This window comes from Bombina bombina, chromosome 7, assembly GCF_027579735.1.
Source record: "Bombina bombina isolate aBomBom1 chromosome 7, aBomBom1.pri, whole genome shotgun sequence".
NCBI classification, from domain to species: Eukaryota; Metazoa; Chordata; class Amphibia; order Anura; family Bombinatoridae; genus Bombina; species Bombina bombina.
This window is the reverse complement of record NC_069505.1, coordinates 196,495,572-196,522,790: the sequence shown is the minus strand read 5'-3', so window position 1 is coordinate 196,522,790 and position 27,219 is coordinate 196,495,572. Positions and strand designations below refer to the sequence as shown.

Here is a 27,219-nt window from a genome sequence, read left to right as displayed (position 1 = left end):
CTTTTCACATCCCTCCGGTGTAGCACAGCTTGATCTTTTTTCTGTGCTACACTGAGGGGGAATGACCTAAGCTGACTGAGTTGTGTGCGTAAATCACACAGCTCTGTCAGAGAGTAAGACCGGGAGAAATTAAACACGGAGAGCAGCAGGCAATAAACTTCCCGTGAAAAGATTAAAGTGCTGCCTCCCTCCTCCATACACTAGAAGCAGCCTAGGTGAGTGCTGGAGATCTTCTGTGATTAAAAATGACCCGTAAGTTTCAGTTTGTGACAGCTGAAAGTTAGAGATTTATTAAACACCCATGCAGGGTCATGAAAACAGTGCACACACTACTTATTCTAGCAATACCAGCTTTTTTTTCTATTTTCTAATCCAGCATTCTTTTAAAAAAAAGAAGAAAAAAAAGATGCAGAGCATTATTTAACCCCTTGGCTATCATAGAGAATTTCAGTATATTCTAATACATTGCACTGCAGATCTTTTTGACAGCCAGGGGGTTAAATTATGCTCACAATATGGTCTAGGCATGTAAGGAGGGGAGGAGGTTAAGCAGGAGACTGAAGCTTCTCTGTTGTCACAAGCTGACATTTCTTATATAAACTTTGAGCAATAATATCTGATTCTGTAGTAGTCTGTGTAATGAAATTGCTGGTTTTAAATGTGGGTCTAGTTAATCAGTATTGTTTAGCTGTGATGTATTTTTACCACATTCCTACCTGATTACTAAAGGTTGTTTCCCTATCAAATTTGAGTGACTTTATTTTCTTTATAGTGATGATGAGACTTAAAAAGGTATTTCTTCATGCCATGTGGTACCTTGCTAGCCAACTTCATATGCTGCAGTAAAAATGTATATATGCTTATAACTAGGGTAATGGATCTCAGCTGTATGTATATGTATGGACTCTGGAGCAGGCTGCAGGCATGGGTGGTGGGCAGAGGGTGCCTGGGTGGCCTATTTTTCTCCTGGGCATGTGTGTATCCCTCTGTAGCCACATTACTTTTTCCATACCAACCAATGTACAAAAAACAGTGATTGTATGGTGTTATGAATGTTAAATCATTTGATAATTAAACAAATACATTATGTTTGTCATGTTTGAACAAATAAAAATGAAGCATCACTTTGCACTGTGGATGGTTAACCCACTAAATGCCCCTCAGTGCCTACTGCATCCCCTTCCTCCTGTGATTTACTCCCCCATCCCAGACCTCATACTATAAAGATGAGTACACACACACACACTAGAAATATGTATGACAAGTTCCCTTTAATTTTGTTTTAAATAAAAGTGGGACTAGTGTGTTTGTGTATATATATGTGTGTGTGTGTGTGTGTATATATATATATATATATATATATATATATATATATATATATATAGCCATCTGAGGGGCGGGGCTTTATTTCAAGGGGTGTGGCTAGGGGCGGGGCCACGTGCACCTCCATCTTCATAATTCACCAGCCGCCACTGATATTTGCCATGAGTCAGGTTCATGTATTTCCTTCTGCAGACTGTCAGTTTCGTATTTGGGTAATATAAATATCTTTTAAAGAAATTTTTTTCTTACCTGGGGTTTAGTCTTTTTTCAATTGACTACTTCTTGCAAATTGCGGGTAGCATTAGGCCCGCGGGTGCGTCAAATGCTAAACTTTATTGCGTCATTCTTGGCGCGAAAAGATACGTCTATGACGCAACTTCATCATTTCCGACGTCATACTTGACGCAGAGACCTTTCTCGCGAGTGTGTCATTTCCGGTTATTTTTTGGCACCAAAAAAGTTTACGTTACGTTGTGCGTCATACTTGGCGCCAAACTTTTTCATTATTTCAATACCCCATTGATGTTTGCCTCTTGATTTTTTTCTCTATCAGAGGTCTATGCTATTTGCATTTTTTTCCCCATTCCTGAAACTGTCATATAAGGAAATAGATAATTTTGCTTTATATGTTGCTTTTTCTCTTACATTTTGCAAGATGTCTCTATCTGATCCTGCCTCAGAAGTTTCTGCTGGAACATTGCTGCCTGACATCGGTCCTACCAAAGCTAAGTACATTGGTTGTAAAATTGTTAAAATTATTTCACCGAATGTCATTTGTAATAGTTGTCATGATAAACTTTTACATGCAGTTAGTATATCCATCAGTAATAGTACATTGCCAGTTGTAGTTCCTTCAACTTCTAATGTGCATGATATACCTGTAAATTTTAAAGAATTTGTTTCTGATTCTATTTTGAAGGCTTTGTCTGCATTTCCACCTTCTAATAAATGTAAAAGGTCTTTTCTCCAACATAGGTGTGTCCGGTCCACGGCGTCATCCTTACTTGTGGGATATTCTCCTCCCCAACAGGAAATGGCAAAGAGCCCAGCAAAGCTGGTCACATGATCCCTCCTAGGCTCCGCCTTCCCCAGTCATTCTCTTTGCCGTTGTACAGGCAACATCTCCACGGAGATGGCTTAGAGTTTTTTAGTGTTTAACTGTAGTTTTTATTATTCAATCAAGAGTTTGTTATTTTAAAATAGTGCTGGTATGTACTATTTACTCTGAAACAGAAAAGAGATGAAGATTTCTGTTTGTAAGAGGAAAATGATTTTAGCAACCGTTACTAAAATCGATGGCTGTTCCACACAGGACTGTTGAGAGGAATTAACTTCAGTTGGGGGAACAGTGAGCAGACTTTTGCTGCTTGAGGTATGACACATTCTAACAAGACGATGTAATGCTGGAAGCTGTCATTTTCCCTATGGGATCCGGTAAGCCATTTTTATTACAGAAAGAAATAAAGGGCTTCACAAGGGCTTTCTAAGACTGTAGACATTTTCTGGGCTAAATCGATTTATATTTTATACTCCATAGCCTTGAGGAATTATTTTAATCTTGGGAATTATGTAAAATAACCGGCAGGCACTGTATTGGACACCTTATTCTCTAGGGGCTTTCCCTAATCATAGGCAGAGTCTCATTTTCGCGCCTGTATTGCGCACTTGTTTTTGAGAAGCATGACATGCAGATGCATGTGTGAGGAGCTCTGATACATAGAAAAGACTTTCTGAAGGCGTCATTTGGTATCGTATTCCCCTTTGGGCTTGGTTGGGTCTCAGCAAAGCAGATACCAGGGACTGTAAAGGGGTTAAATATAAAAACGGCTCCGGTTCCGTTATTTCTTCTGTTATGTGTGATCAGTCCACGGGTCATCATTACTTCTGGGATATTATCTGCTCCCCTACAGGAAGTGCAAGAGGATTCACCCAGCAGAGTTGCTATATAGCTCCTCCCCTCTACGTCACCTCCAGTCATTCTCTTGCACCCAAAGACTAGATAGGAGGTGTGAGAGGACTATGGTGATTATACTTAGTTTTTATAACTTCAATCAAAAGTTTGTTATTTTACAATAGCACCGGAGCGTGTTATTACTTCTCTGGCAGAGTTTGAAGAAGAATCTACCAGAGTTTTTCTTATGATTTTAACCGGAGTAGTTAAGATCATATTGCTGTTTCTCGGCCATCTGAGGGAGGTAAAAGCTTCAGATCAGGGGACAGCGGGCAGTTGAATCTGCATTGAGGTATGTAGCAGTTTTTATTTTCTGAATGGAATTGATGAGAAAATCCTGCCATACCGTTATAATGACATGTATGTATACTCTACACTTCAGTATTCTGGGGATGGTATTTCACCGGAATTACTCTGTAAAAGTACATTAAACCTTTTAATAGGTATTTAATTCATGTTTAACGTTTTTGCTGGAATGTAGAATCGTTTGCATTTCTGAGGTACTGAGTGAATAAATATTTGGGCATTATTTTTCCACTTGGCAGTTTGCTTGTTTTGATTATGACAGTTTCGTTTCTCTCTCACTGCTGTGTGTGAGGGGGAGGGGCCGTTTTTGGCGCTCTTTGCTACGCATCAAAAATTTCCAGTCAGTTACTCTTGTATTTTCTGCATGATCCGGTTCATCTCTAACAGAACTCAGGGGTCTTCAAACTTCTTTTGAAGGGAGGTAGATTCTCTCAGCAGAGCTGTGAGACTTATGTAGTGACTGTGTTTTAAAACGTTGCTCTGTGATTTTTATGTTTAAAATTTAATTAGTGTTACTTTACTAATGGGAACAAACCTTTGCTAACAAGTTGTGTTGTTTTTAAAGAGTGATGCTATAACTGTTTTTCAGTTCATTATTTCAACTGTCATTTAATCGTTTAGTGCTTCTTTGAGGCACAGTACGTTTTTGTTAAAGAAGATTGTAACCAAGTTGCATGTTTATTGCTAGTGTGTTAAACATGTCTGATTCAGAGGAAGATACCTGTGTCATTTGTTCCAATGCCAAGGTGGAGCCCAATAGAAATTTATGTACTAACTGTATTGATGCTACTTTAAATAAAAGCCAATCTGTACAAATTGAACAAATTTCACCAAACAGCGAGGGGAGAGTTATGCCGTCTAACTCGCCTCACGTGTCAGTACCTGCGTCTCCCGCCCGGGAGGTGCGTGATATTATGGCGCCTAGTACATCTGGGCAGCCATTACAGATAACATTACAAGATATGGCTACTGTTATGACTGAAGTTTTGGCTAAGTTACCAGAACTAAGAGGCAAGCGTGATCACTCTGGGGTGAGAACAGAGTGCGCTGATAATCCTAGGGCCATGTCTGATACTGCGTCACAGCTTGCAGAGCATGAGGACGGAGAGCTTCATTCTGTAGGTGACGGTTCTGATCCAAGCAGATTGGATTCAGATATTTCAAATTTTAAATTTAAATTGGAAAACCTCCGTGTATTACTAGGGGAGGTCTTAGCGGCTCTTAACGATTGTAACACTGTTGCAATACCAGAGAAAATGTGTAGGTTGGATAAATACTTTGCGGTACCGGCGAGTACTGACGTTTTTCCTATACCTAAGAGATTAACTGAAATTGTTACTAGGGAGTGGGATAGACCCGGTGTGCCGTTCTCACCCCCTCCTATATTTAGAAAGATGTTTCCAATAGACGCCACCACACGGGACTTATGGCAAACGGTCCCTAAGGTGGAGGGAGCAGTTTCTACTTTAGCTAAGCGCACCACTATCCCGGTGGAGGATAGCTGTGCTTTTTCAGATCCTATGGATAAAAAATTAGAGGGTTACCTTAAGAAAATGTTTGTTCAACAAGGTTTTATATTGCAACCCCTTGCATGCATCGCGCCGATTACGGCTGCGGCAGCATTTTGGATTGAGTCTCTGGAAGAGAACCTTAGTTCCGCTACGCTGGACGACATTACGGACAGGCTTAGAGTCCTTAAACTAGCTAATTCATTCATTTCGGAGGCCGTAGTACATTTAACCAAACTTACGGCTAAGAATTCAGGATTCGCCATTCAGGCACGTAGGGCGCTGTGGCTAAAATCCTGGTCGGCTGATGTAACTTCTAAGTCCAAATTACTTAATATACCTTTCAAGGGGCAAACTTTATTTGGGCCCGGTTTGAAAGAAATTATCGCTGACATTACAGGAGGTAAGGGCCACGCTCTACCTCAAGACAAAGCCAAAGCTAAGGCTAGACAGTCTAATTTTCGTCCCTTTCGGAATTTCAAAGCAGGTGCAGCATCAACTTCCACTGCACCAAAACAGGAAGGAGCTGTTGCTCGTTACAGACAAGGCTGGAAACCTAACCAGTCCTGGAATAAGGGCAAGCAGGCCAGAAAACCTGCTGCTGCCCCTAAGACAGCATGAACCGAGGGCCCCCGATCCGGGACCGGATCTAGTGGGGGGCAGACTCTCTCTCTTCGCCCAGGCTTGGGCAAGAGATGTCCAGGATCCCTGGGCGCTAGAGATCATATCTCAGGGATACCTTCTAGACTTCAAATTATCTCCCCCAAGAGGGAGATTTCATCTGTCAAGGTTGTCAACAAACCAAATAAAGAAAGACGCGTTTCTACGCTGTGTACAAGATCTATTATTAATGGGAGTGATCCATCCGGTTCCGCGGTCGGAACAAGGACAAGGGTTTTACTCAAACCTGTTTGTGGTTCCCAAAAAAGAGGGAACTTTCAGGCCAATCTTGGATTTAAAGATCCTAAACAAATTCCTAAGAGTTCCATCGTTCAAAATGGAAACTATTCGGACAATCTTACCCATGATCCAAAAGGGTCAGTACATGACCACAGTGGATTTAAAGGATGCTTACCTTCACATACCGATTCACAAAGATCATTACCGGTATCTAAGGTTTGCCTTCTTAGACAGGCATTACCAGTTTGTAGCCCTTCCATTCGGATTGGCTACGGCTCCAAGAATCTTCACAAAGGTTCTGGGTGCCCTTCTAGCGGTTCTGAGACCGCGAGGAATTTCGGTAGCTCCGTACCTAGACGACATTCTGATACAAGCTTCAAGCTTTCAAACTGCCAAGTCTCATACAGAGTTAGTTCTGGCATTTCTAAGGTCGCATGGATGGAAAGTGAACGAAAAGAAGAGTTCTCTCTTGCCTCTCACAAGAGTTCCATTCTTGGGGACTCTTATAGATTCTGTAGAAATGAAGATTTATCTGACAGAAGACAGATTAACAAAGCTTCTAAATGCATGCCGTGTCCTTCATTCCATTCAACTCCCGTCAGTAGCTCAATGCATGGAGGTGATCGGCTTATTGGTAGCAGCAATGGACATAGTACCCTTTGCACGCCTACATCTCAGACCGCTGCAATTGTGCATGCTGAGTCAGTGGAATGGGGATTACTCAGATTTGTCCCCCACTCTGAATCTGGATCAAGAGACCAGAAACTCTCTTCTATGGTGGCTTTCTCGGCCACATCTGTCCAAGGGGATGCCGTTCAGCAGGCCGGACTGGACAATTGTAACAACAGACGCCAGCCTTCTAGGTTGGGGCGCTGTCTGGAATTCTCTGAAGGCTCAGGGACAATGGAGTCAGGAGGAAAGTCTCCTGCCAATAAACATTCTGGAATTGAGAGCAGTTCTCAATGCCCTTCTAGCTTGGCCCCAGTTAAAGACTCGGGGGTTCATCAGGTTTCAGTCGGACAACATCACGACTGTAGCTTACATCAACCATCAGGGAGGGACAAGAAGCTCCCTAGCAATGATAGAAGTATCAAAGATAATTCGCTGGGCAGAGTCTCACTCTTGCCACCTGTCAGCAATCCACATCCCGGGAGTGGAGAACTGGGAGGCGGATTTCTTGAGTCGCCAGACTCTTCATCCGGGGGAGTGGGAACTTCATCCGGAGGTCTTTGCCCAAATACTTCGACGTTGGGGCAAACCAGAGATAGATCTCATGGCGTCTCGCCAGAACGCCAAACTTCCTCGCTACGGATCCAGATCCAGGGATCCGGGAGCGGTTCTGATAGATGCTTTGACAGCACCTTGGAACTTCAGGATGGCTTATGTGTTTCCACCCTTCCCGCTGCTTCCTCGATTGATTGCCAAGATCAAACAGGAGAGAGCATCAGTGATTCTAATAGCGCCTGCATGGCCGCGCAGGACTTGGTATGCAGATCTAGTGGACATGTCATCCTGTCCGCCTTGGTCTCTACCTCTAAGACAGGACCTTCTGATTCAGGGTCCATTCAAACATCAAAGTCTAACTTCTCTGAAGCTGACTGCTTGGAAATTGAACGCTTGATTTTATCAAAACGTGGTTTTTCTGAGTCGGTTATTGATACCCTGATACAGGCTAGGAAGCCTGTTACCAGAAAGATTTACCATAAAATATGGCGTAAATACCTATACTGGTGTGAATCCAAAGATTACTCCTGGAGTAAGGTTAGGATTCCTAGGATATTGTCTTTTCTACAAGAAGGTTTAGAAAAGGGTTTATCGGCTAGCTCATTAAAGGGACAGATCTCAGCTCTGTCCATCTTGTTACACAGGCGTCTGTCAGAAAATTCAGACATCCAGGCCTTTTGTCAGGCTTTAGCTAGGATCAAGCCTGTGTTTAAAACTGTTGCTCCGCCATGGAGTTTAAACTTAGTTCTTAACGTTTTACAGGGTGTTCCGTTTGAACCCCTTCATTCCATTGATATAAAATTGTTATCTTGGAAAGTTCTATTTTTAATGGCTATTTCCTCGGCTCGAAGAGTCTCTGAGTTATCAGCCCTACATTGTGATTCTCCTTATCTGATCTTTCACTCAGACAAGGTAGTTCTGCGTACTAAACCTGGTTTCTTACCTAAGGTTGTCTCTAACAGGAATATCAATCAAGAGATTGTTGTTCCATCCTTGTGTCCAAATCCTTCTTCAAAGAAGGAACGTCTTCTACACAATCTGGATGTAGTTCGTGCCCTCAAGTTCTACTTGCAGGCAACTAAAGATTTTCGCCAAACTTCTTCCCTGTTTGTCGTTTATTCTGGACGGAGGAGAGGTCAAAAAGCTTCTGCTACCTCTCTCTCTTTTTGGCTTCGTAGCATAATACGTTTAGCCTATGAGACTGCTGGACAGCAGCCTCCTGAAAGAATTACAGCTCATTCCACTAGAGCTGTGGCTTCCACTTGGGCCTTTAAGAATGAGGCCTCTGTTGAACAGATTTGCAAGGCTGCAACTTGGTCTTCGCTTCATACTTTTTCCAAATTTTACAAATTTGACACTTTTGCTTCTTCGGAGGCTATTTTTGGGAGAAAGGTTCTTCAGGCAGTGGTTCCTTCTGTATAATGAGCCTGCCTATCCCTCCCGTCATCCGTGTACTTTTGCTTTGGTATTGGTATCCCAGAAGTAATGATGACCCGTGGACTGATCACACATAACAGAAGAAAACATAATTTATGCTTACCTGATAAATTCCTTTCTTCTGTTGTGTGATCAGTCCACGGCCCGCCCTGTTTTTTAAGGCAGGTAAATATTTTTTAAATTATAATTCAGTCACCACTACACCCTTGGCTTCTCCTTTCTCGTTGGTCTTTGGTCGAATGACTGGAGGTGACGTAGAGGGGAGGAGCTATATAGCAACTCTGCTGGGTGAATCCTCTTGCACTTCCTGTAGGGGAGCAGATAATATCCCAGAAGTAATGATGACCCGTGGACTGATCACACAACAGAAGAAAGGAATTTATCAGGTAAGCATAAATTATGTTTTTATGGGTTAAAGCTTCCAAATTTGGTGTGCAATACTTTTAAGGCTTTAAGACACTGTGGTGAAATTTTGGTGAATTTTGAACAATTCCTTCATACTTTTTCGCAATTGCAGTAATAAAGTGTGTTCAGTTTAAAATTTAAAGTGACAGTAACGATTTATTTTAAAACGTTTTTTGTACTTTGTTATCAAGTTTTTGCCTGTTTAACATGTCTGAACTACCAGATAGACTGTGTTCTGAATGTGGGGAAGCCAAGGTTCCTTCTCATTTAAATAGATGTGATTTATGTGACACAAAATTTAGAGAAAATGATGCCCAAGATGATTCCTCAAGTGAGGGGAGTAAGCATGGTACTGCATCATCCCCTCCTTCGTCTACACCAGTCTTGCCCACACAGGAGGCCCCTAGTACATCTAGCGCGCCAATACTCCTTACTATGCAACAATTAACGGCTGTAATGGATAATTCTATCAAAAACATTTTAGCCAAAATGCCCACTTATCAGCGAAAGCGCGACTGCTCTGTTTTAGAAAATACTGAAGAGCATGAGGACGCTGATGATATTGGTTCTGAAGGGCCCCTACACCAATCTGAGGGGGCCAGGGAGGTTTTGTCTGAGGGAGAAATTTCAGATTCAGGGAAAATTTCTCAACAAGCTGAACCTGATGTGATTACATTTAAATTTAAATTGGAACATCTCCGCGCTCTGCTTAAGGAGGTGTTATCCACTCTGGATGATTGTGAGAATTTGGTCATTACAGAGAAACTATGTAAAATGGACAAGTTCCTAGAGGTCCCGGGGCCCCCCGAAGCTTTTCCTATACCCGAGCGGGTGGCGGACATTGTAAATAAAGAATGGGAAAGGCCCGGTATACCTTTCGTCCCTCCCCCCATATTTAAAAAATTGTTTCCTATGGTCGACCCCAGAAAGGACTTATGGCAGACAGTCCCCAAGGCCGAGGGGGCGGTTTCTACTCTAAACAAACGCACCACTATACCCATAGAAGATAGTTGTGCTTTCAAAGATCCTATGGATAAAAAATTAGAAGGTTTGCTTAAAAAGATGTTTGTTCAGCAAGGTTACCTTCTACAACCAATTTCATGCATTGTTCCTGTCACTACAGCCGCGTGTTTCTGGTTCGATGAGCTAGAAAAGGCGATCAATAATAATTCTTCTTCTTATGAGGAGATTATGGACAGAATTCGTGCTCTCAAATTGGCTAATTCTTTCACCCTAGACGCCACTTTGCAATTGGCTAGGTTAGCGGCGAAAAATTCTGGTTTTGCTATTGTGGCGCGCAGAGCGCTTTGGTTAAAATCTTGGTCAGCGGATGCGTCTTCCAAGAACAAATTGCTTAACATTCCTTTCAAGGGAAAAACGCTGTTTGGCCCTGACTTGAAAGAGATTATCTCTGATATCACTGGGGGCAAGGGCCACGCCCTTCCTCAGGATAGGTCTTTCAAGGCCAAAAATAAACCTAATTTTCGTCCCTTTCGCAGAAACGGACCAGCCCCAAGTGCTACGTCCTCTAAGCAAGAGGGTAATACTTCTCAAGCCAAGCCAGCCTGGAGACCAATGCAAGGCTGGAACAAAGGAAAGCAGGCCAAGAAACCTGCCACTGCTACCAAGACAGCATGAGATGTTGGCCCCCGATCCGGGACCGGATCTGGTGGGGGGCAGACTCTCTCTCTTCGCTCAGGCTTGGGCAAGAGATGTTCTGGATCCTTGGGCGCTAGAAATAGTCTCCCAAGGTTATCTTCTGGAATTCAAGGGGCTTCCCCCAAGGGGGAGGTTCCACAGGTCTCAATTGTCTTCAGACCACATAAAAAAACAGGCATTCTTACATTGTGTAGAAGACCTGTTAAAAATGGGAGTGATTCATCCTGTTCCATTAGGAGAACAAGGGATGGGGTTCTACTCCAATCTGTTCGTAGTTCCCAAAAAAGAGGGAACATTCAGACCAATCTTAGATCTCAAGATCCTAAACAAGTTTCTCAAGGTTCCATCGTTCAAAATGGAAACCATTCGAACTATTCGTCCTTCCATCCAGGAAGGTCAATTCATGACCACGGTGGATTTAAAGGATGCGTATCTACATATTCCTATCCACAAGGAACATCATCGGTTCCTAAGGTTCGCATTCCTGGACAAGCATTACCAGTTTGTGGCACTTCCATTCGGATTAGCCACTGCTCCAAGGATTTTCACAAAGGTACTAGGGTCCCTTCTAGCGGTGCTAAGACCAAGGGGCATTGCAGTAGTACCTTACTTGGACGACATTCTGATTCAAGCGTCGTCCCTTCCTCAAGCAAAGGCTCACACGGACATTGTCCTGGCCTTTCTCAGATCTCACGGGTGGAAAGTGAACGTAGAAAAAAGTTCTCTGTCTCCGTCAACAAGGGTTCCCTTCTTGGGAACAATAATAGACTCCTTAGAAATGAGGATTTTTCTGACAGAGGCCAGAAAATCAAAACTTCTGAACTCTTGTCAAATACTTCATTCTGTTCCTCTTCCTTCCATAACGCAGTGCATGGAAGTAATAGGTTTGATGGTAGCGGCAATGGACATAGTTCCTTTTGCGCGCATTCATCTAAGACCATTACAACTGTGCATGCTCAGTCAGTGGAATGGGGACTATACATGACGACTGTTGCGTACATCAACCATCAGGGGGGAACAAGGAGTTCCCTGGCGATGGAAGAAGTGACCAAAATCATTCAATGGGCGGAGACTCACTCCTGCCACTTGTCTGCAATCCACATCCCAGGAGTGGAAAATTGGGAAGCGGATTTTCTGAGTCGTCAGACATTTCATCCGGGGGAGTGGGAACTCCATCCGGAAATCTTTGCCCAAATCACTCAATTGTGGGGCATTCCAGACATGGATCTGATGGCCTCTCGTCAGAACTTCAAAGTTCCTTGCTACGGGTCCAGATCCAGGGATCCCAAGGCGACTCTAGTAGATGCACTAGTAGCACCTTGGACCTTCAAACTAGCTTATGTATTCCCGCCGTTTCCTCTCATCCCCAGGCTGGTAGCCAGGATCAATCAGGAGAGAGCATCGGTGATCTTGATAGCTCCTGCGTGGCCACGCAGGACTTGGTATGCAGACCTGATGAATATGTCATCGGCTCCACCATGGAAGCTACCTTTGAGACGAGACCTTCTTGTTCAAGGTCCGTTCGAACATCCGAATCTGGTCTCACTCCAACTGACTGCTTGGAGATTGAACGCTTGATCTTCTCAAAACGAGGGTTCTCAGATTCTGTCATTGATACTCTTGTTCAGGCCAGAAAGCCTGTAACTAGAAAAATTTACCACAAAATATGGAAAAAATATATCTGTTGGTGTGAATCTAAAGGATTCCCTTGGGACAAGGTAAAAATTCCTAAGATTCTATCCTTCCTTCAAGAAGGTTTGGAGAAAGGATTATCTGCTAGTTCCTTGAAGGGACAGATTTCTGCCTTGTCTGTGTTACTTCACAAAAAACTGGCAGCTGTGCCAGATGTTCAAGCCTTTGTTCAGGCTCTGGTTAGAATCAAGCCTGTTTACAAACCTTTGACTCCTCCTTGGAGTCTCAATTTAGTTCTTTCAGTTCTTCAGGGGGTTCCGTTTGAACCCTTACATTCCGTTGATATTAAGTTATTATCTTGGAAAGTTTTGTTTTTGGTTGCAATTTCTTCTGCTAGAAGAGTTTCAGAATTATCTGCTCTGCAGTGTTCTCCTCCCTATCTGGTGTTCCATGCAGATAAGTTGGTTTTACGTACTAAACCTGGTTTTCTTCCGAAAGTTGTTTCTAACAAAAACATTAACCAGGAGATAGTCGTGCCTTCTTTGTGTCCGAATCCAGTTTCAAAGAAGGAACGTTTGTTGCACAATTTGGATGTTGTTCGTGCTCTAAAATTCTATTTAGATGCTACAAAGGATTTTAGACAAACATCTTCCTTGTTTGTTGTTTATTCTGGTAAAAGGAGAGGTCAAAAAGCAACTTCTACCTCTCTCTCTTTTTGGATTAAAAGCATCATCAGATTGGCTTACGAGACTGCCGGACGGCAGCCTCCTGAAAGAATCACAGCTCATTCCACTAGGGCTGTGGCTTCCACATGGGCCTTCAAGAACGAGGCTTCTGTTGATCAGATATGTAAGGCAGCGACTTGGTCTTCACTGCACACTTTTACTAAATTTTACAAGTTTGATACTTTTGCTTCTTCTGAGGCTATTTTTGGGAGAAAGGTTTTGCAAGCCGTGGTGCCTTCCATCTAGGTGACCTGATTTGCTCCCTCCCTTCATCCGTGTCCTAAAGCTTTGGTATTGGTTCCCACAAGTAAGGATGACGCCGTGGACCGGACACACCTATGTTGGAGAAAACAGAATTTATGTTTACCTGATAAATTACTTTCTCCAACGGTGTGTCCGGTCCACGGCCCGCCCTGGTTTTTTAATCAGGTCTGATAATTTATTTTCTTTAACTACAGTCACCACGGTATCATATGGTTTCTCCTATGCAAATATTCCTCCTTTACGTCGGTCGAATGACTGGGGAAGGCGGAGCCTAGGAGGGATCATGTGACCAGCTTTGCTGGGCTCTTTGCCATTTCCTGTTGGGGAGGAGAATATCCCACAAGTAAGGATGACGCCGTGGACCGGACACACCGTTGGAGAAAGTAATTTATCAGGTAAACATAAATTCTGTTTTTAAACTTCTCATTTAGTTGATGAAATTTCAAATGACCAACAACATAATTTATCTTCTTCTGATGAGGATCTATCTGATACAGAAGATCCTTCCTCAGACATTGACACTGACAAATCTACTTATTTATTTAAAATAGAGTATATGTGTTCTTTATTAAAAGAAGTGTTAATTATTATTGGATATTGAGGTAACCAGTCCTATTGACGTTCAGTCTACTAAACGTTTAAATGCTGTTTTTAAACCTCCTGTGGTTTCTCCAGGGGTTTTTCCTATTCCTGAGGCTATTTCTGATACGATTTCTAGGGAATGGAATAAGCCAGGTACTTCTTTTATTCCTTCTTCAAGGTTTAAAAAATTGTATCCTTTACCAGCAAAATCTATAGAGTTTTGGGAAAAAATCCCCAAGTTGATGGGGCTATTTCTACTCTTGCTAAACGTACCACTATTCCTATGGAAGATAGTACTTCCTTTAAGGCCTATTTATATTCAGGTCATCTTCTCAGACCTGCAATTTCTTTGGCTGATGTTGCGGCTGCATCAACCTTCTGGTTGGAGAATTTAGCGCAACAGGAATTGGATTCTGACTTATCTAGCATTATTCGCCTATTGCAATATGCTAATCATTTTATTTGTGATGCAATTTTTGATATTATCAAAATTGATGTTAGATCCATATCTTTAGCTTTTTTAGCTAGAAGAGCTTTGTGGCTTAAATCTTGGAATGTTGATATGACATCTAAATCTAGATTACTATCTCTTTCTTTCCAAGGTAATAATTTATTTGGTTCTCAGTTGGATTCTATTATTTCAACTGTCACTGAGAGAAGGGAGTTTTTCTGCCACAGGATTAAAAACCTAAGGGTAAATCTAAGGCTTCTAACCTTTTTCGTTCCTTTCATCAGAATAAGGAACAAAAACTCAATCCTCCCCACAAGGAATCTGCTTCCAATTGGAAGCCTTCCTCAAATTGGAATAAATCCAAGCCATTTAGGAAACCAAAGTCAGCCCCTAAGTCCGCATGAAGATACGGCCCTCATTCCAGCTCAGCTGGTAATGGGCAGATTAAGTTTTTTCAAGGATATTTGGATAAAATCTGTCCAAAATCAATGGATTCAGAGCATTGTCTCTCAAGGGTATCAATTAGGATTCAGAGTAAGACCTCCTGTGAGAAGATTTTTTTTCTCTCACGTATCCCAGTAAATCCAGTAAAAGCTCAGGCTTTCCTGAAGTGTGTTTCAGACCTGGAGTCTTCAGGGCTAATCATGCCAGTTCCTCCTTAGGAACAAGGTTTGGGGTTTTATTCAAATCTTTTCATTGTACCAAAGAAGGAAAATGTATTCAGACCAGTTCTGGATCTGAAAATTTTTGAATTGTTATTTAAGAGTACCAACTTTCAAGATGGTGACTATAAGGACTATTCTGCCTTTTGTTCAGCAAGGACATTATATGTCCACAATAGACTTGCAGGATGCATACATTCATATTACGATTCATCCAGAACATTATCAGTTTCTGAGATTCTCTTTTCTAAACAAGCATTACCAATTTGTTGCTCTTCCATTTGGTCTAGCAACAGCTCCAAGAATCTTTTCAAAGGTTCTGGGTGCCCTACTCTCTGTAATCAGAGAACAGGGTATTGCAGTGTTTCCTTATTTGGACAATATCTTGGTACTAGCTCAGTCTTTGTGTACTGCAGAATCTCACACCAATCAACTAGTGTTGTTTCTTTGGAAACATGGTTGGAGGATCAATTTACCAAAAGTTTCTTGATTCCTCAGACAAGGGTCACCTTTTTAGGTTTCTAGATAGATTCAGTGTCAATGACTCTGTCTCTAACAGACAAGAGACGTTTTAAATTGGTTGCAGCATGCCGGCACCTTCAGTCTCAGTCATTCCCTTTAGTGGCTACGTGCATGGAAGTTTTAGGTCTCATGACTGCAGCATCGGACGCGATCCCCTTTGCTCGTTTTCACATGAGACCTCTACAGCTTTGTATGCTGAATCAATGTACGACACTCTCTGACATGGTGAATAGATCACCATTGTTTAGTTCAAGGGGCCTCTTTTGTTCGGCCAACCTGGACTGTGATCACAACAAATGCGAGCCTTTCAGGTTGGGGAGCTGTTTGGAGATCTCTGACAGCACAAGGGGTTTGGAAATCTCAAGAGACAAGATTACCAATAAATATTTTAGAACTCCGTGCAATTCTCAGAGCTCTTCAGTTTTGGCCTCTGCTAAAGAGAGAACCATTCATTTGTTTTCAGACAGACAATATCACAACAGTGGTATATGTCAATCATCAGGGTGGGACTCAGTCTCCAAGCTATGAAAAAAGTATCTTGGATACTTGTTTGGGCGGAATCCAGCTCTTGTCTGATCTCTGCGATGCATATCCCAGGTGTAGACAATTGGGTGGCGGATTTTCTCAGCCGCCAGACTTTACATCCAGGGGAGTGGTCTCACCATCCAGATGTGTTTTCTCAGATTGTTCAGTTGTGGGGTCTTCCAAAGAGAGATCGCATGGCCTCTCATCTAAACAAGAAACTTCCCAGATACCGGTCCAGGTTCAGGGATGTTCAGGCGGAAGCAGTGGATGCGCTGACACTTCTTTGGTGTTATCATCCTGCTTACATTTTCCCGCCTCTAGTTCTCCTTCCAAGAGTGATCTCTAAAATCATCATGGAACAATCATTTGTGTTGCTGGTGGCTCCAGCATGGCCACACAGGTTTTGGTATGCGGATCTGGTTCGGATGTCCAGTTGCCCGCCTTGGCCACTTCCGTTCGGCCAGACCTACTATCTCAAGGTCCGTTTTTTTCCATCAGGATCTCAAATCATTAAATTTGAAGGTATGGAAAGTGAACGCTTAGTACTAAGTCATAGAGGTTTCTCTGAATCAGTGATTAATACTATGTTACAAGCTCGTAAATCTGTTTCTAGAAAGATTTATTATAGAGTTTGGAAGACTTACATGTCATGGTGTTCTTCTCATAAAATCTCTTGGCATTCTTTTAGAATTCCTAGAATTTTACAGTTATTCAGGACGGTTTGGTAAGGGTTTGTCTGCAAGTTCCTTGAAAGGTCAAATCTCCGCTCTTTCTGTTTTTCACAGAAAGATTGCTATACTTCCTGATATACACTGTTTTGTACAGGCTTTAGTTCTTATTAAACCTGTTATTTAATCAATTTCTCCTCCTTGGAGTCTTATTTTGGTTCTGACGGCTTTACAGGTTCTTCCATTTGAACCTATGCATTTTTTGGACATTAATCTACTTTCTTGGAAAGTGTTGTTCCGTTTGGCCATCTCTTCTGCTAGAAGAGTTTCTGAGTTATCTGCTCTTTCTTGTGAATCTCCTTTTCTGATTTTTTTCATCAGGATAAGGCAGTTTTGCGGACTTCATTTTAATTTTTACCTAGGTTGTAAATTCTAACAACATTTGTAAAGAAATTGTTGTCTCTTCCTTGTGTCCTAATCCTAAGAATTCTTTGGAAAGTTCCTTACATTCTTTGGAGGTGGTAAGAGCTTTCAAATATTATGTGGAAGCTACTAAAGATTTCAGGAAGACTTCCAGTCTATTTGTTTTATTTTCTGGTCCTAGGAAAGGTCAGAAGGCTTCTGCTATTTCCTTGGCTTCTTGGTTGAAACCTTTGATTCATCAAGCTTTTTTGGAGTCGGGTTAGGCCCCGCCTCAGAGAATTACAGCTCATTTTACTAGATCAGTCTCCACTTCGTGGGCTTTTAAGAATAAAGCTTCAGTTGATCAGATTTGCAAAGCGGCAACTTGGTCCTCTTTGCATACATTTACTAAATTCTACCGTTTTGATGTATTTGCTTCTTCTGAAGCAGTTTTTGGTAGAAAAGTTATTCAGGCAGCTGTTTCAGTTTGATTCTTCTGCTTTTGATTTAAGTTTTTTTTCTTTCAAATTAAATAAACTTATATTTTTGGGTTGTGGATTAATTTTTTTTTCAGCAGATTTTGGCTGTTTTTATTTTATTCCCTCCCTCTCTAGTGACTCTTGAGTGGAGATCCACATCTTGGGTATTGATATCCCATATGTCACTAGCTCATGGACTCTTGCCAATTACATGAAAGAAAACATAATTTATGTAAGAACTTACCTGATAAATTCATTTCTTTCATATTGGCAAGAGTCCATGAGGCCCACCCTTTTTATGGTGGTTATGATTTTTTGTATAAAGCACAATTATTTCCAAATTTCCTTCGTTGATGCTTTATACTCCTTTCTTTATCACCCCACTGCTTGGCTATTCGTTAAACTGAATTGTGGGTGTGGTAAGGGGTGTATTTATAGGCATTTTGAGGTTTGGGAAACTTTGCCCCTCCTGGTAGGATTGTATATCCCATATGTCACTAGCTCATGGACTCTTGCCAATATGAAAGAAATGAATTTATCGGGTAAGTTCTTACATAAATTATGTTATATATACAGTTGCAAGAAAAAGTATGTGAACCCTTTGGAATGATATGGATTTCTGCACAAATTGGTCATAAAATGTGATCTGATCATCATCTAAGTCACAACAATAGACAATCACAGTCTGCTTAAACTAATAACACACAAAGAATGAAATGTTGCCATGTTTTTATTGAACACACCATGTAAACATTCACAGTGCAGGTGGAAAAAGTATGTGAACCCTTGGATTTAATAACTGGTTGAATCTCCTTTGGCAGCAATAACTTCAACCAAATGTTTCCTGTAGTTACAGATCAGACTGCACAATGGTCAGGAGTAATTCTTGACCATTCCTCTTTACAGAACTGTTTCAGTTCAGCAATATTCTTGGGATGTCTGGTGTGAATCGCTTTCTTGAGGTCATGCCACAGCATCTCAATTGGGTTGAGGTTAGGACTCTGACTGGGCCACTTCAGAAGCCGTATTTTCTTCTGTTTAAGCCATTCTGTTGTTGATTTACTTCTATGCTTTGGGTCATTGTCCTGTTGCAACACCCATCTTCTGTTGAGCTTCAGCTGGTAGACAGATGGTCTTAAGTTCTCCTGCAAAATGTCTTGATAAACTTGGGAATTAATTGTTCCTTCGATGATAGCAATCCGTTCAGGCCCTGACGCAGCAAAGCAGCCCCAAACCATGATGCCCCACCACCATACTTCACAGTTGGGATGAGGTTTTGATGTTGTTGTGCTGTGTCTCTTTTTTGCCACACATAGTGTTGTGTGTTTCTTCCAAACAACTCAACTTTGGTTTCATCTGTCCACAGAATATTTTGCCAGTACTGCTGTGGTACATCCAGGTGCTCTTGTGCAAACTGTAAACGTGCAGCAATGTTTTGTTTGGACAGCAGAGGCTTCCTCTGTGGTATCCTCCCATGAAATCCATTCTTGTTTAGTGTTTTACGTATTGTAGATTCGCTAACAGGGATGTTAGCATTTGCCAGTGACTTTTGTAAGTCTTTAGCTGACACTCTAGGATTCTTCTTCACCTCATTGAGCAGTCTGCGCTGTGCTCTTGCAGTCATCTTTACAGGACGGCCACTTCTAGGGAGAGTAGCAGCAGTGCTGAACTTTTTCCATTTATAGACAATTTGTCTTACCGTGGACTGATAAACAGCAAGGCTTTTGGAGATACTTTTATAACCCTTTCCTGCTTCATGCAAGTCAACAATTCTTAATCGTAGGTCTTCTGAGACCTCTTTTGTGCAAGGCATCATTCACATCAGGCAATGCTTCTTGTGAAAAGCAAACCCAGGACTGGTGTGTGTTTTTTATAGGGCAGGGCAGCTGTAACCAACACCTCCAATCTCATATCATTGATTGGACTCCAGTTGGCTGACATCTCACTCCAATTAGCTCTTGGGGATGTCATTAGTCTAGGGGTTCACATACTTTTTCCACCTGCACTGTGAATGTTTACATGGTGTGTTCAATAAAAACATGGCAACATTTCATTCTTTGTGTGTTATTAGTTTAAGCAGACTGTGATTGTCTATTGTTGTGACTTAGATGATGATCAGATCACATTTTATGACCAATTAGTGCATAAATCCATATCATTCCAAAGGGTTCACATACTTTTTCTTGCAACTGTATATGTATGTGTGTGTGTGTGTGTGTATGTATGTGTATATATATATATATATATATATATATATGTATGTATATATATATATATATATATATATATATATATATATATATATATATGAAATTGCTCCTTTAGGTTTAGTTTTAAATGTGAAATCGCTACTTTTAAGAACTGAAAATATCCCATTTAAATGGGCTTAGCTTGCAGAAAGAGCAGACCTTATTTTGTCTTGTGTTATTTTGTCTGTGAAAGAAGCATTAGTATAGCGTGAGTTCCATGGGTGCTCGTGTTACGTCTCTGCGGAAGGAGCTTTAGTGTAGCTTGAGCTCCTTGGATGCTTGTCCGTTTGAACGATTGTGTCGTGTCTCTGTGGAAGAAGCATTAGTATAGGGTGAGTTCCTTGAATGCTCGTGTCGCCTATCCGCGGAATATGCATTAGTACAGTGTGAGTTCCTTGGACGCTTGTCGCCTATTCGTAGAAGTTGCATTAGTGTAGTGTAAGTTCCTTGGACGCTTGTGTCGCCTATCCGCGCAAAATGCATTAGTATACTGTGAGTTCCTTAGATGCTCGTGTCACCTATCCACGGAAGAAGCATTAGTTTAGGGTGAGTTCCTTGGACGCTTGTGTCACCTATCCGCGAAAGTTGCATTAGTATACTGTGAGTTCCTTGGACGCTTGTGTCGCCTAATCGCAGAAGTTGCATTAGTATAGTGTGAGTTCCTTGGACGCTTGTGTCGCCTAATCGCAGAAGTTGCATTAGTATAGTGTGAGTTCCTTGGACGCTTGTGTCGCCTAATCGCAGAAGTTGCATTAGTATACTGTGAGTTCCTTGGACGCTTGTGTCGCCTAATCGCAGAAGTTGCATTAGTATATTGTGAGTTCCTTGGACGTTTGTGCCGCATATCTGCAGAAGTTGCATTAGTATAGTGCGAGTTCCGTGGCCGATTGTGTAGCCGAATTGCGGAAGTTGCATTAGTATAGGGCGAGTTCCTTGAATGCTTGCGTCGCCTATCCGCAGACGTTGCATTAGTATAGTGTGAATTCCTTGAATGCTTGTGTCGCCTACCCGCGGAAGTTGCATTAGTACAGTGTCCGTTCCTTGGACGCTTGTGTCGCCTAATTGCGGAAGTTGCATTAGTATAGTGTGAATTCCTTGGACATTTGTGCAATCTATGTATATATGTGTGTGTGTGTGTATTTATATATATATATATATATATATATATATATATATATATATATATATATATATATATATATATATATAAGAAATTGCTCCTTTTAGGTTTAGTTTTGAATGTGAAACCACTACTTTTAAGAACTGAAAATATCCCATTTAAATGGGCTGAGCTTGTAGAAAGAGCAGACCTTATTTTATCTTGTGTTATTTTGTCTGTGAAAGAAGCATTAGTATAGTGTGAGTTCCATGGGTGCTCATCTTACGTCTCTGCGGAAGGAGCTTTAGTATAGGGTGAGTTCCTTGGATGCTTGTGTCATGCAGTTCCTTGAACGATTGTGTTGCGTCTCTGCAGAAGAAGCATTAGTATAGGGTGAGTTCCTTGGATGTTTGTGTCGCCTATCCGCGGAATATGCATTCCGTATACTGTGAGTTCCTTGTATGCTTATGTCGCTTAATCATAGAAGTTGCATTAGTATAGTGTAAGTTCCTTGGACGCTTGTGTCGCCTATCCGCGGAAAATGCTGTGTCTCTGTGGAAGAAGCATCAGTATAGTGTGAGTTCTTTGAACGCTCGTGTTGTGTCTCTATGGAAGAAGCATTAGTATAGTGTGAGTTCTTTGAACGCTCGTGTTGTGTCTCTATGGAAGAAGCATTAGTATAGTGTGAGTTCCTTGAACGCTCGTGTTGTGTGTCTGTGGAAGAAGCATCAGTATAGTGTGAGTTCCTTGAACGCTCATGTTGTGTCTGTGGAAGAAGCATCAGTATAGTGTGAGTTCCTTGAACGCTCATGTTGTGTGTCTGTGGAAGAAGCATCATTATTGTGTGAGTTCCTTGAACGCTCATGTTGTGTGTCTGTGGAAGAAGCATCAGTATAGTATGAGTTCCTTGAACGCTCGTGTTGCGTCTCTGTGGAAGAAGCATCAGTATAGTGTGAGTTCCTTGAACGCTCATGTTGTGTCTGTGGAAGAAGCATCATTATTGTGTGAGTTCCTTGAACGCTCATGTTGTGTCTGTGGAAGAAGCATCATTATTGTGTGAGTTCCTTGAACGCTCATGTTGTGTCTGTGGAAGAAGCATCAGTATAGTGTGAGTTCCTTGAACGCTCATGTTGTGTCTGTGGAAGAAGCATCAGTATAGTGTGAGTTCCTTGAACACTCATGTTGTGTCTGTGGAAGAAGCATCAGTATAGTGTGAGTTCCTTGAACGCTCCTGTTGTGTCTGTGGAAGAAGCATCATTTTTGTGTGAGTTCCTTGAACGCTCATGTTGTGTCTGTGGAAGAAGCATCATTATTGTGTGAGTTCCTTGAACGCTCATGTTGTGTCTGTGGAAGAAGCATCATTATTGTGTGAGTTCCTTGAACGCTCATGTTGTGTCTGTGGAAGAAGCATCATTATTGTGGGAGTTCCTTGAACGCTCATGTTGTGTCTGGAAGAAGCATCATTATTGTGTGAGTTCCTTGAACGCTCATGTTGTGTCTGTGGAAGAAGCATCATTATTGTGCGAGTTCCTTGAACGCTCATGTTGTGTGTCTGTGGAAGAAGCATCATTATTGTGTGAGTTCCTTGAACGCTCATGTTGTGTCTGGAAGAAGCATCATTATTGTGTGAGTTCCTTGAACGCTCATGTTGTGTCTGTGGAAGAAGCATCATTATTGTGTGAGTTCCTTGAACGCTCATGTTGTGTCTGTGGAAGAAGCATCATTATTGTGTGAGTTCCTTGAACGCTCATGTTGTCTCTGTGGAAGAAGCATCAGTATAGTGTGAGTTCCTTGAACGCTCATGTTGTGTCTGTGGAAGAAGCATCATTATTGTGTGAGTTCCTTGAATGCTCATGTTGTGTCTGTGGAAGAAGCATCAGTATAGTGTGAGTTCCTTGAACGCTCATGTTGTGTCTGTGGAAGAAGCATCAGTATAGTGTGAGTTCCTTGAACGCTCATGTTGTGTCTGTGGAAGAAGCATCATTATTGTGTGAGTTCCTTGAACGCTCATGTTGTGTCTGTGGAAGAAGCATCATTATTGTGTGAGTTCCTTGAACGCTCATGTTGTGTCTGTGGAAGAAGCATCATTATTGTGTGAGTTCCTTGAACGCTCATGTTGTGTCTGTGGAAGAAGCATCATTATTGTGTGAGTTCCTTGAACGCTCATGTTGTGTCTGTGGAAGAAGCATCATTATTGTGTGAGTTCCTTGAACGCTCATGTTGTGTCTGTGGAAGAAGCATCATTATTGTGTGAGTTCCTTGAACGCTCATGTTGTGTCTGTGGAAGAAGCATCAGTATAGTGTGAGTTCCTTGAACGCTCATGTTGCGTCTCTGTGGAAGAAGCATCAGTATAGTGTGAGTTCCTTGAACGCTCATGTTGCGTCTCTGTGGAAGAAGCATCAGTATAGTGTGAGTTCCTTGAACGCTCATGTTGTGTCTGTGGAAGAAGCATCATTATTGTGTGAGTTCCTTGAACGCTCATGTTGTGTCTGTGGAAGAAGCATCATTATTGTGTGAGTTCCTTGAACGCTCATGTTGTGTCTGTGGAAGAAGCATCAGTATTGTGTGAGTTCCTTGAACGCTCATGTTGTGTCTGTGGAAGAAGCATATCGGCAGAGCTTCTTTTCTGATTGTGAAGCAAACCAAGCAACAGTCTCTTTTGGCATGGCTGCACGTTGTTACAGTGGCAACAAGATGGAATTTTTTCCCCCAGAGGTTTACCCCACATTTCCTATCTTCCTGCACAAGGAATATATGATTCACGCTAAGAGGAATAAATCATGTGCAAAGCAGCAGCTCATTCCACTCTGTTGTGAATGGGGAAAGGTAGAGGAGTATTATATGATAAAACACAGCACAGATAAGCTATTCCTCATTTGCTGGTGACATTTTTTGTGACATCTAGTTTAAAGTGGGTGCTACCAGAGTGTTCTCAAGTAAGTCTATACAAGTTATCTGCTTATGACGAGAGTGAGCTGTTTTTAGCCCAGATCATCAAAAAGTACTGAATTCAGTCAATATATCCAGACTTCTGCAAGTAGTTTAAGAGTCAAGTAAAAATTTAAATCACATAATTCACACAGTTTCTCAACATGCATCTCACCTTTGCGTACTTGTAGATGCTGACAGAGTTATCTATAGTAATGGCTTGGGAGCAGATGATCTCGCAATGTCTCTGTAGAGCATCAAGTTGGAACTGGCTGGCTGCGGATAGAAGCTGTAAAAACAGCAGTGTAACCATGACTTCCTGACTTGTTAACACCATGTTGCCATATTGCTGCTTTAAGGGAGGACACTAATAAATGAAACATATGTCATGGGGCTGTTTAAAGAAATGTTTTGAATAATGCCCTATTATATGAACTCTGACATATGTATTATTTATGTGTGTCCTCCTTTAAAGCGGCGATACGGCAACCCTACCCCAACCATAGCTGCCCAGACTCAGGACCCTGATTCCCTGGTCACATCTGCCCAAACTTCAATCATATATTTGTTAGGTGGGATTTTGGAATAAGTGGTCATACATGCCTCACCCCTACATTTAAAGTGAATGTAAATTTTGATGATAAAGTGCCTGTTTTTTCTTTTTAAATTCAATTAAAAACACGGGCACTTTAATTCATCAAAATTTACATTTCACTTGTGTTGTGAAAATACCTTTTAATCTTGACAGCTGCTCCAGCTTCCCCCGGTCGTTGCAAGACTCTTCCTACGTCAGAAATGACTGATCAGTCATCCTCCAATCATGGCTCCCCCCCCCCCCCCCCGGGGGAATCAGTGTCTGATTCAACGCCGTGATAGGAGGAAGCCGGATTCCTCATTTTAGACCCAGGAAGAGGCTTTGCGACGGGCGGAGGAAGCGATGCAGCGGCTGTCAATATTAAAAGGTAAGTATTTTTTCACAACATGAGTGAAATGTACATTTTGATTAATTAAAGTGCCCGTTTTTAATCGAATTTTTAAAAACCGGGCACTTTATCATCAAAATTTACATTCACTTTAAACTTGGACCATCCATTATCTGATTTAGACCTACTCATCCTCAGAACCAGGTCTACCTACCCCATAATTTAGATTAATTTTAGGGTTAGTCACCCAACTAGACTTGCTCATCTCTCCAGATCAGACACGTGGCTCCTATTTTCACAAACTTGAAATGTGCTTAAAGGGATAGTAAAGTCCAAATTAAACTTTCATGATTCAGATCGGACATGTAATTTTAAACAACTTTCTAATTTACTTTTATCATCAAATTTGCTTTGTTCTTTTGGTATTCTTAGTTGAAAGCTAAACATAGGTAGACTCATATGATAATGTCTAAGCCCTTGAAGGGCACCTCTTATCTGAATGCATTTGACAGTTTTTCACAGCTAGTTAGTTAATGTGTTTCATATAAATAACATTGTGCTCATGCACTAAGTGCCTTAAATGCAAGTCTGTCAAAAGATCTGAGATATACCTCAGGTATCCATTCAATCAATTATTGGCTTAAACTGATATTGAACTACTCTGGAGATTTAAATTGGCAACCAGAGATAGTTAAAAAAAGAAGCTATTATTAGAAGTATTCAAAAAGTGGAAATAGCTACATTAGCGGTAAGCTGGCGAGAAAGTAATTTAAAATTAATAGGGTATATATCGCGCCTGCTACTTTAAATAAATGGTTCCCTAATATAACTCACAATTGTCCTCGGTGCTCAAACCCTAATGCCAATCTAATACACATGCTCTGGAATTGCCCTAAAATTTACCAATTCTAGGCAAGAATAAGCTTCTGGTTAAAGGGACACTGAACTCAATTTTTTTTCTTTCGTGATTCAGATAGAGCATGGAATTTTAAGCAACTTTCTAATTTACTCCTATTATCAATTTTACTTTATTCTTTTGGTATGTTTATTTGAAAAGCAAACATTTTTGGTGAACAACCTGGGTTGTCATTGCTGATTGGACAGCACCAATAAACAAGTGCTGTCCATGGTACTGAATCAAAAAATTGCTGGCTCCTTAGCTTAGATGCCTTATTTTTCAAATAAAGATAGCAAGAGAACGAAGAAAAATGATAATAGGAGAAAATTAGAAAGTTTCTTAAAATTGCATGCTCTATCTGAATCATGAAAGAAAAAAATTTGGGTTCAGTAAAACGCTACAGGTATCAATTAAGTTTGAGAAACAACATATTTTTTTACTGCTTGATTTCGATAGACAGATCAATACACGCTTTATCAACTATACGATTTTGGGTGGGAGATACTTGATATTTAAAAACTGGAAGAATAAAAAACCTCCTTTAATACATAACCTAATTAATTTGATGATGAAACAAGTTGTAATGGAACAATTTGATTGCTCTATGGGATCTGACCAGAATATCAAAAAGTACAAATGGTTTAATCTTTTTAAAACATATGACAATACTACGCAAGCACAGTTTCTTGCCCCGTTTAGTTCATGTAAATACGTGGATAAACTACTTCAGAGAATTTAATCTAAATTAAATTATGCATACAGCTTGCTGAAGGGGATGGGACTAGAGAAGGAGAGAGATATATTTGTTGTTGCTGTTACCGTCGCTATCCTGTGTATAGTTATGCAAGGACATTTTAGAAGTAGAGAGATGAGCTCTACTCCTTTCTTTTATGTTTTGACCCCAATAGAGAGTAACAGGGTTTAATCACAATGTACAATTAAGTGGAGTTTGTTATGCTTTGTTTTATTTTGTGTCTGCTTGTGTTTATATTTCGTTGCCTTTTTCTTTTTTTTAATACTCCCTATATCTAATAATCGAATGATACCGTTTATTTAACATAGTACCGATATGTTTCTTAGGCGTATAAGTAAGCTTATGCTAGAATAAGTTATGATGAATCATTTATTTTGTGTGTGCAAACTTGTATTTAAAGGAAGATATAAAAGCAGAACGTGATGAACCTGCTGAAATGATTGTGTAAATTGATGTAAACGAAACAATGTCAAGACCTTATTATGTGTTAAAATATTGTCGTTCTGCATTTGGTATGCTATGATAATGTATAAACCCTGTAATTCTCAATAAAAATGTTAAACCAGAAAAAAAAAAAAAGATCTGAGATAAGGAGGCAGTCTGCAGAAGCTTAGACACAAGGTAATCACAGAGGTAAAAATTATATTTCTATAACAGTGTTGGTCATGCAAAGCTGGGGAATGGGTAATAAAGGGATTATATATATATATATACCAATTGTAGCGGTTCTTGGTACCCCAGA

General features: G+C 41.0%; 1 protein-coding gene across 3 annotated transcripts in view; it reads right to left on the bottom strand.

The window, feature by feature from the left end:
• ABTB2 (ankyrin repeat and BTB domain containing 2) overlaps positions 1-27,219 on the bottom strand; it is a 222,824-nt gene that overhangs the window by 12,029 nt on the left and 183,576 nt on the right. For all 3 annotated transcript variants that reach the window (XM_053720534.1, XM_053720535.1, XM_053720536.1), the window contains one exon: positions 24,078-24,191. In XM_053720534.1, coding sequence (XP_053576509.1) covers positions 24,078-24,191 — 114 coding nt within the window. The remainder of the gene's footprint in view (positions 1-24,077; positions 24,192-27,219) is intronic.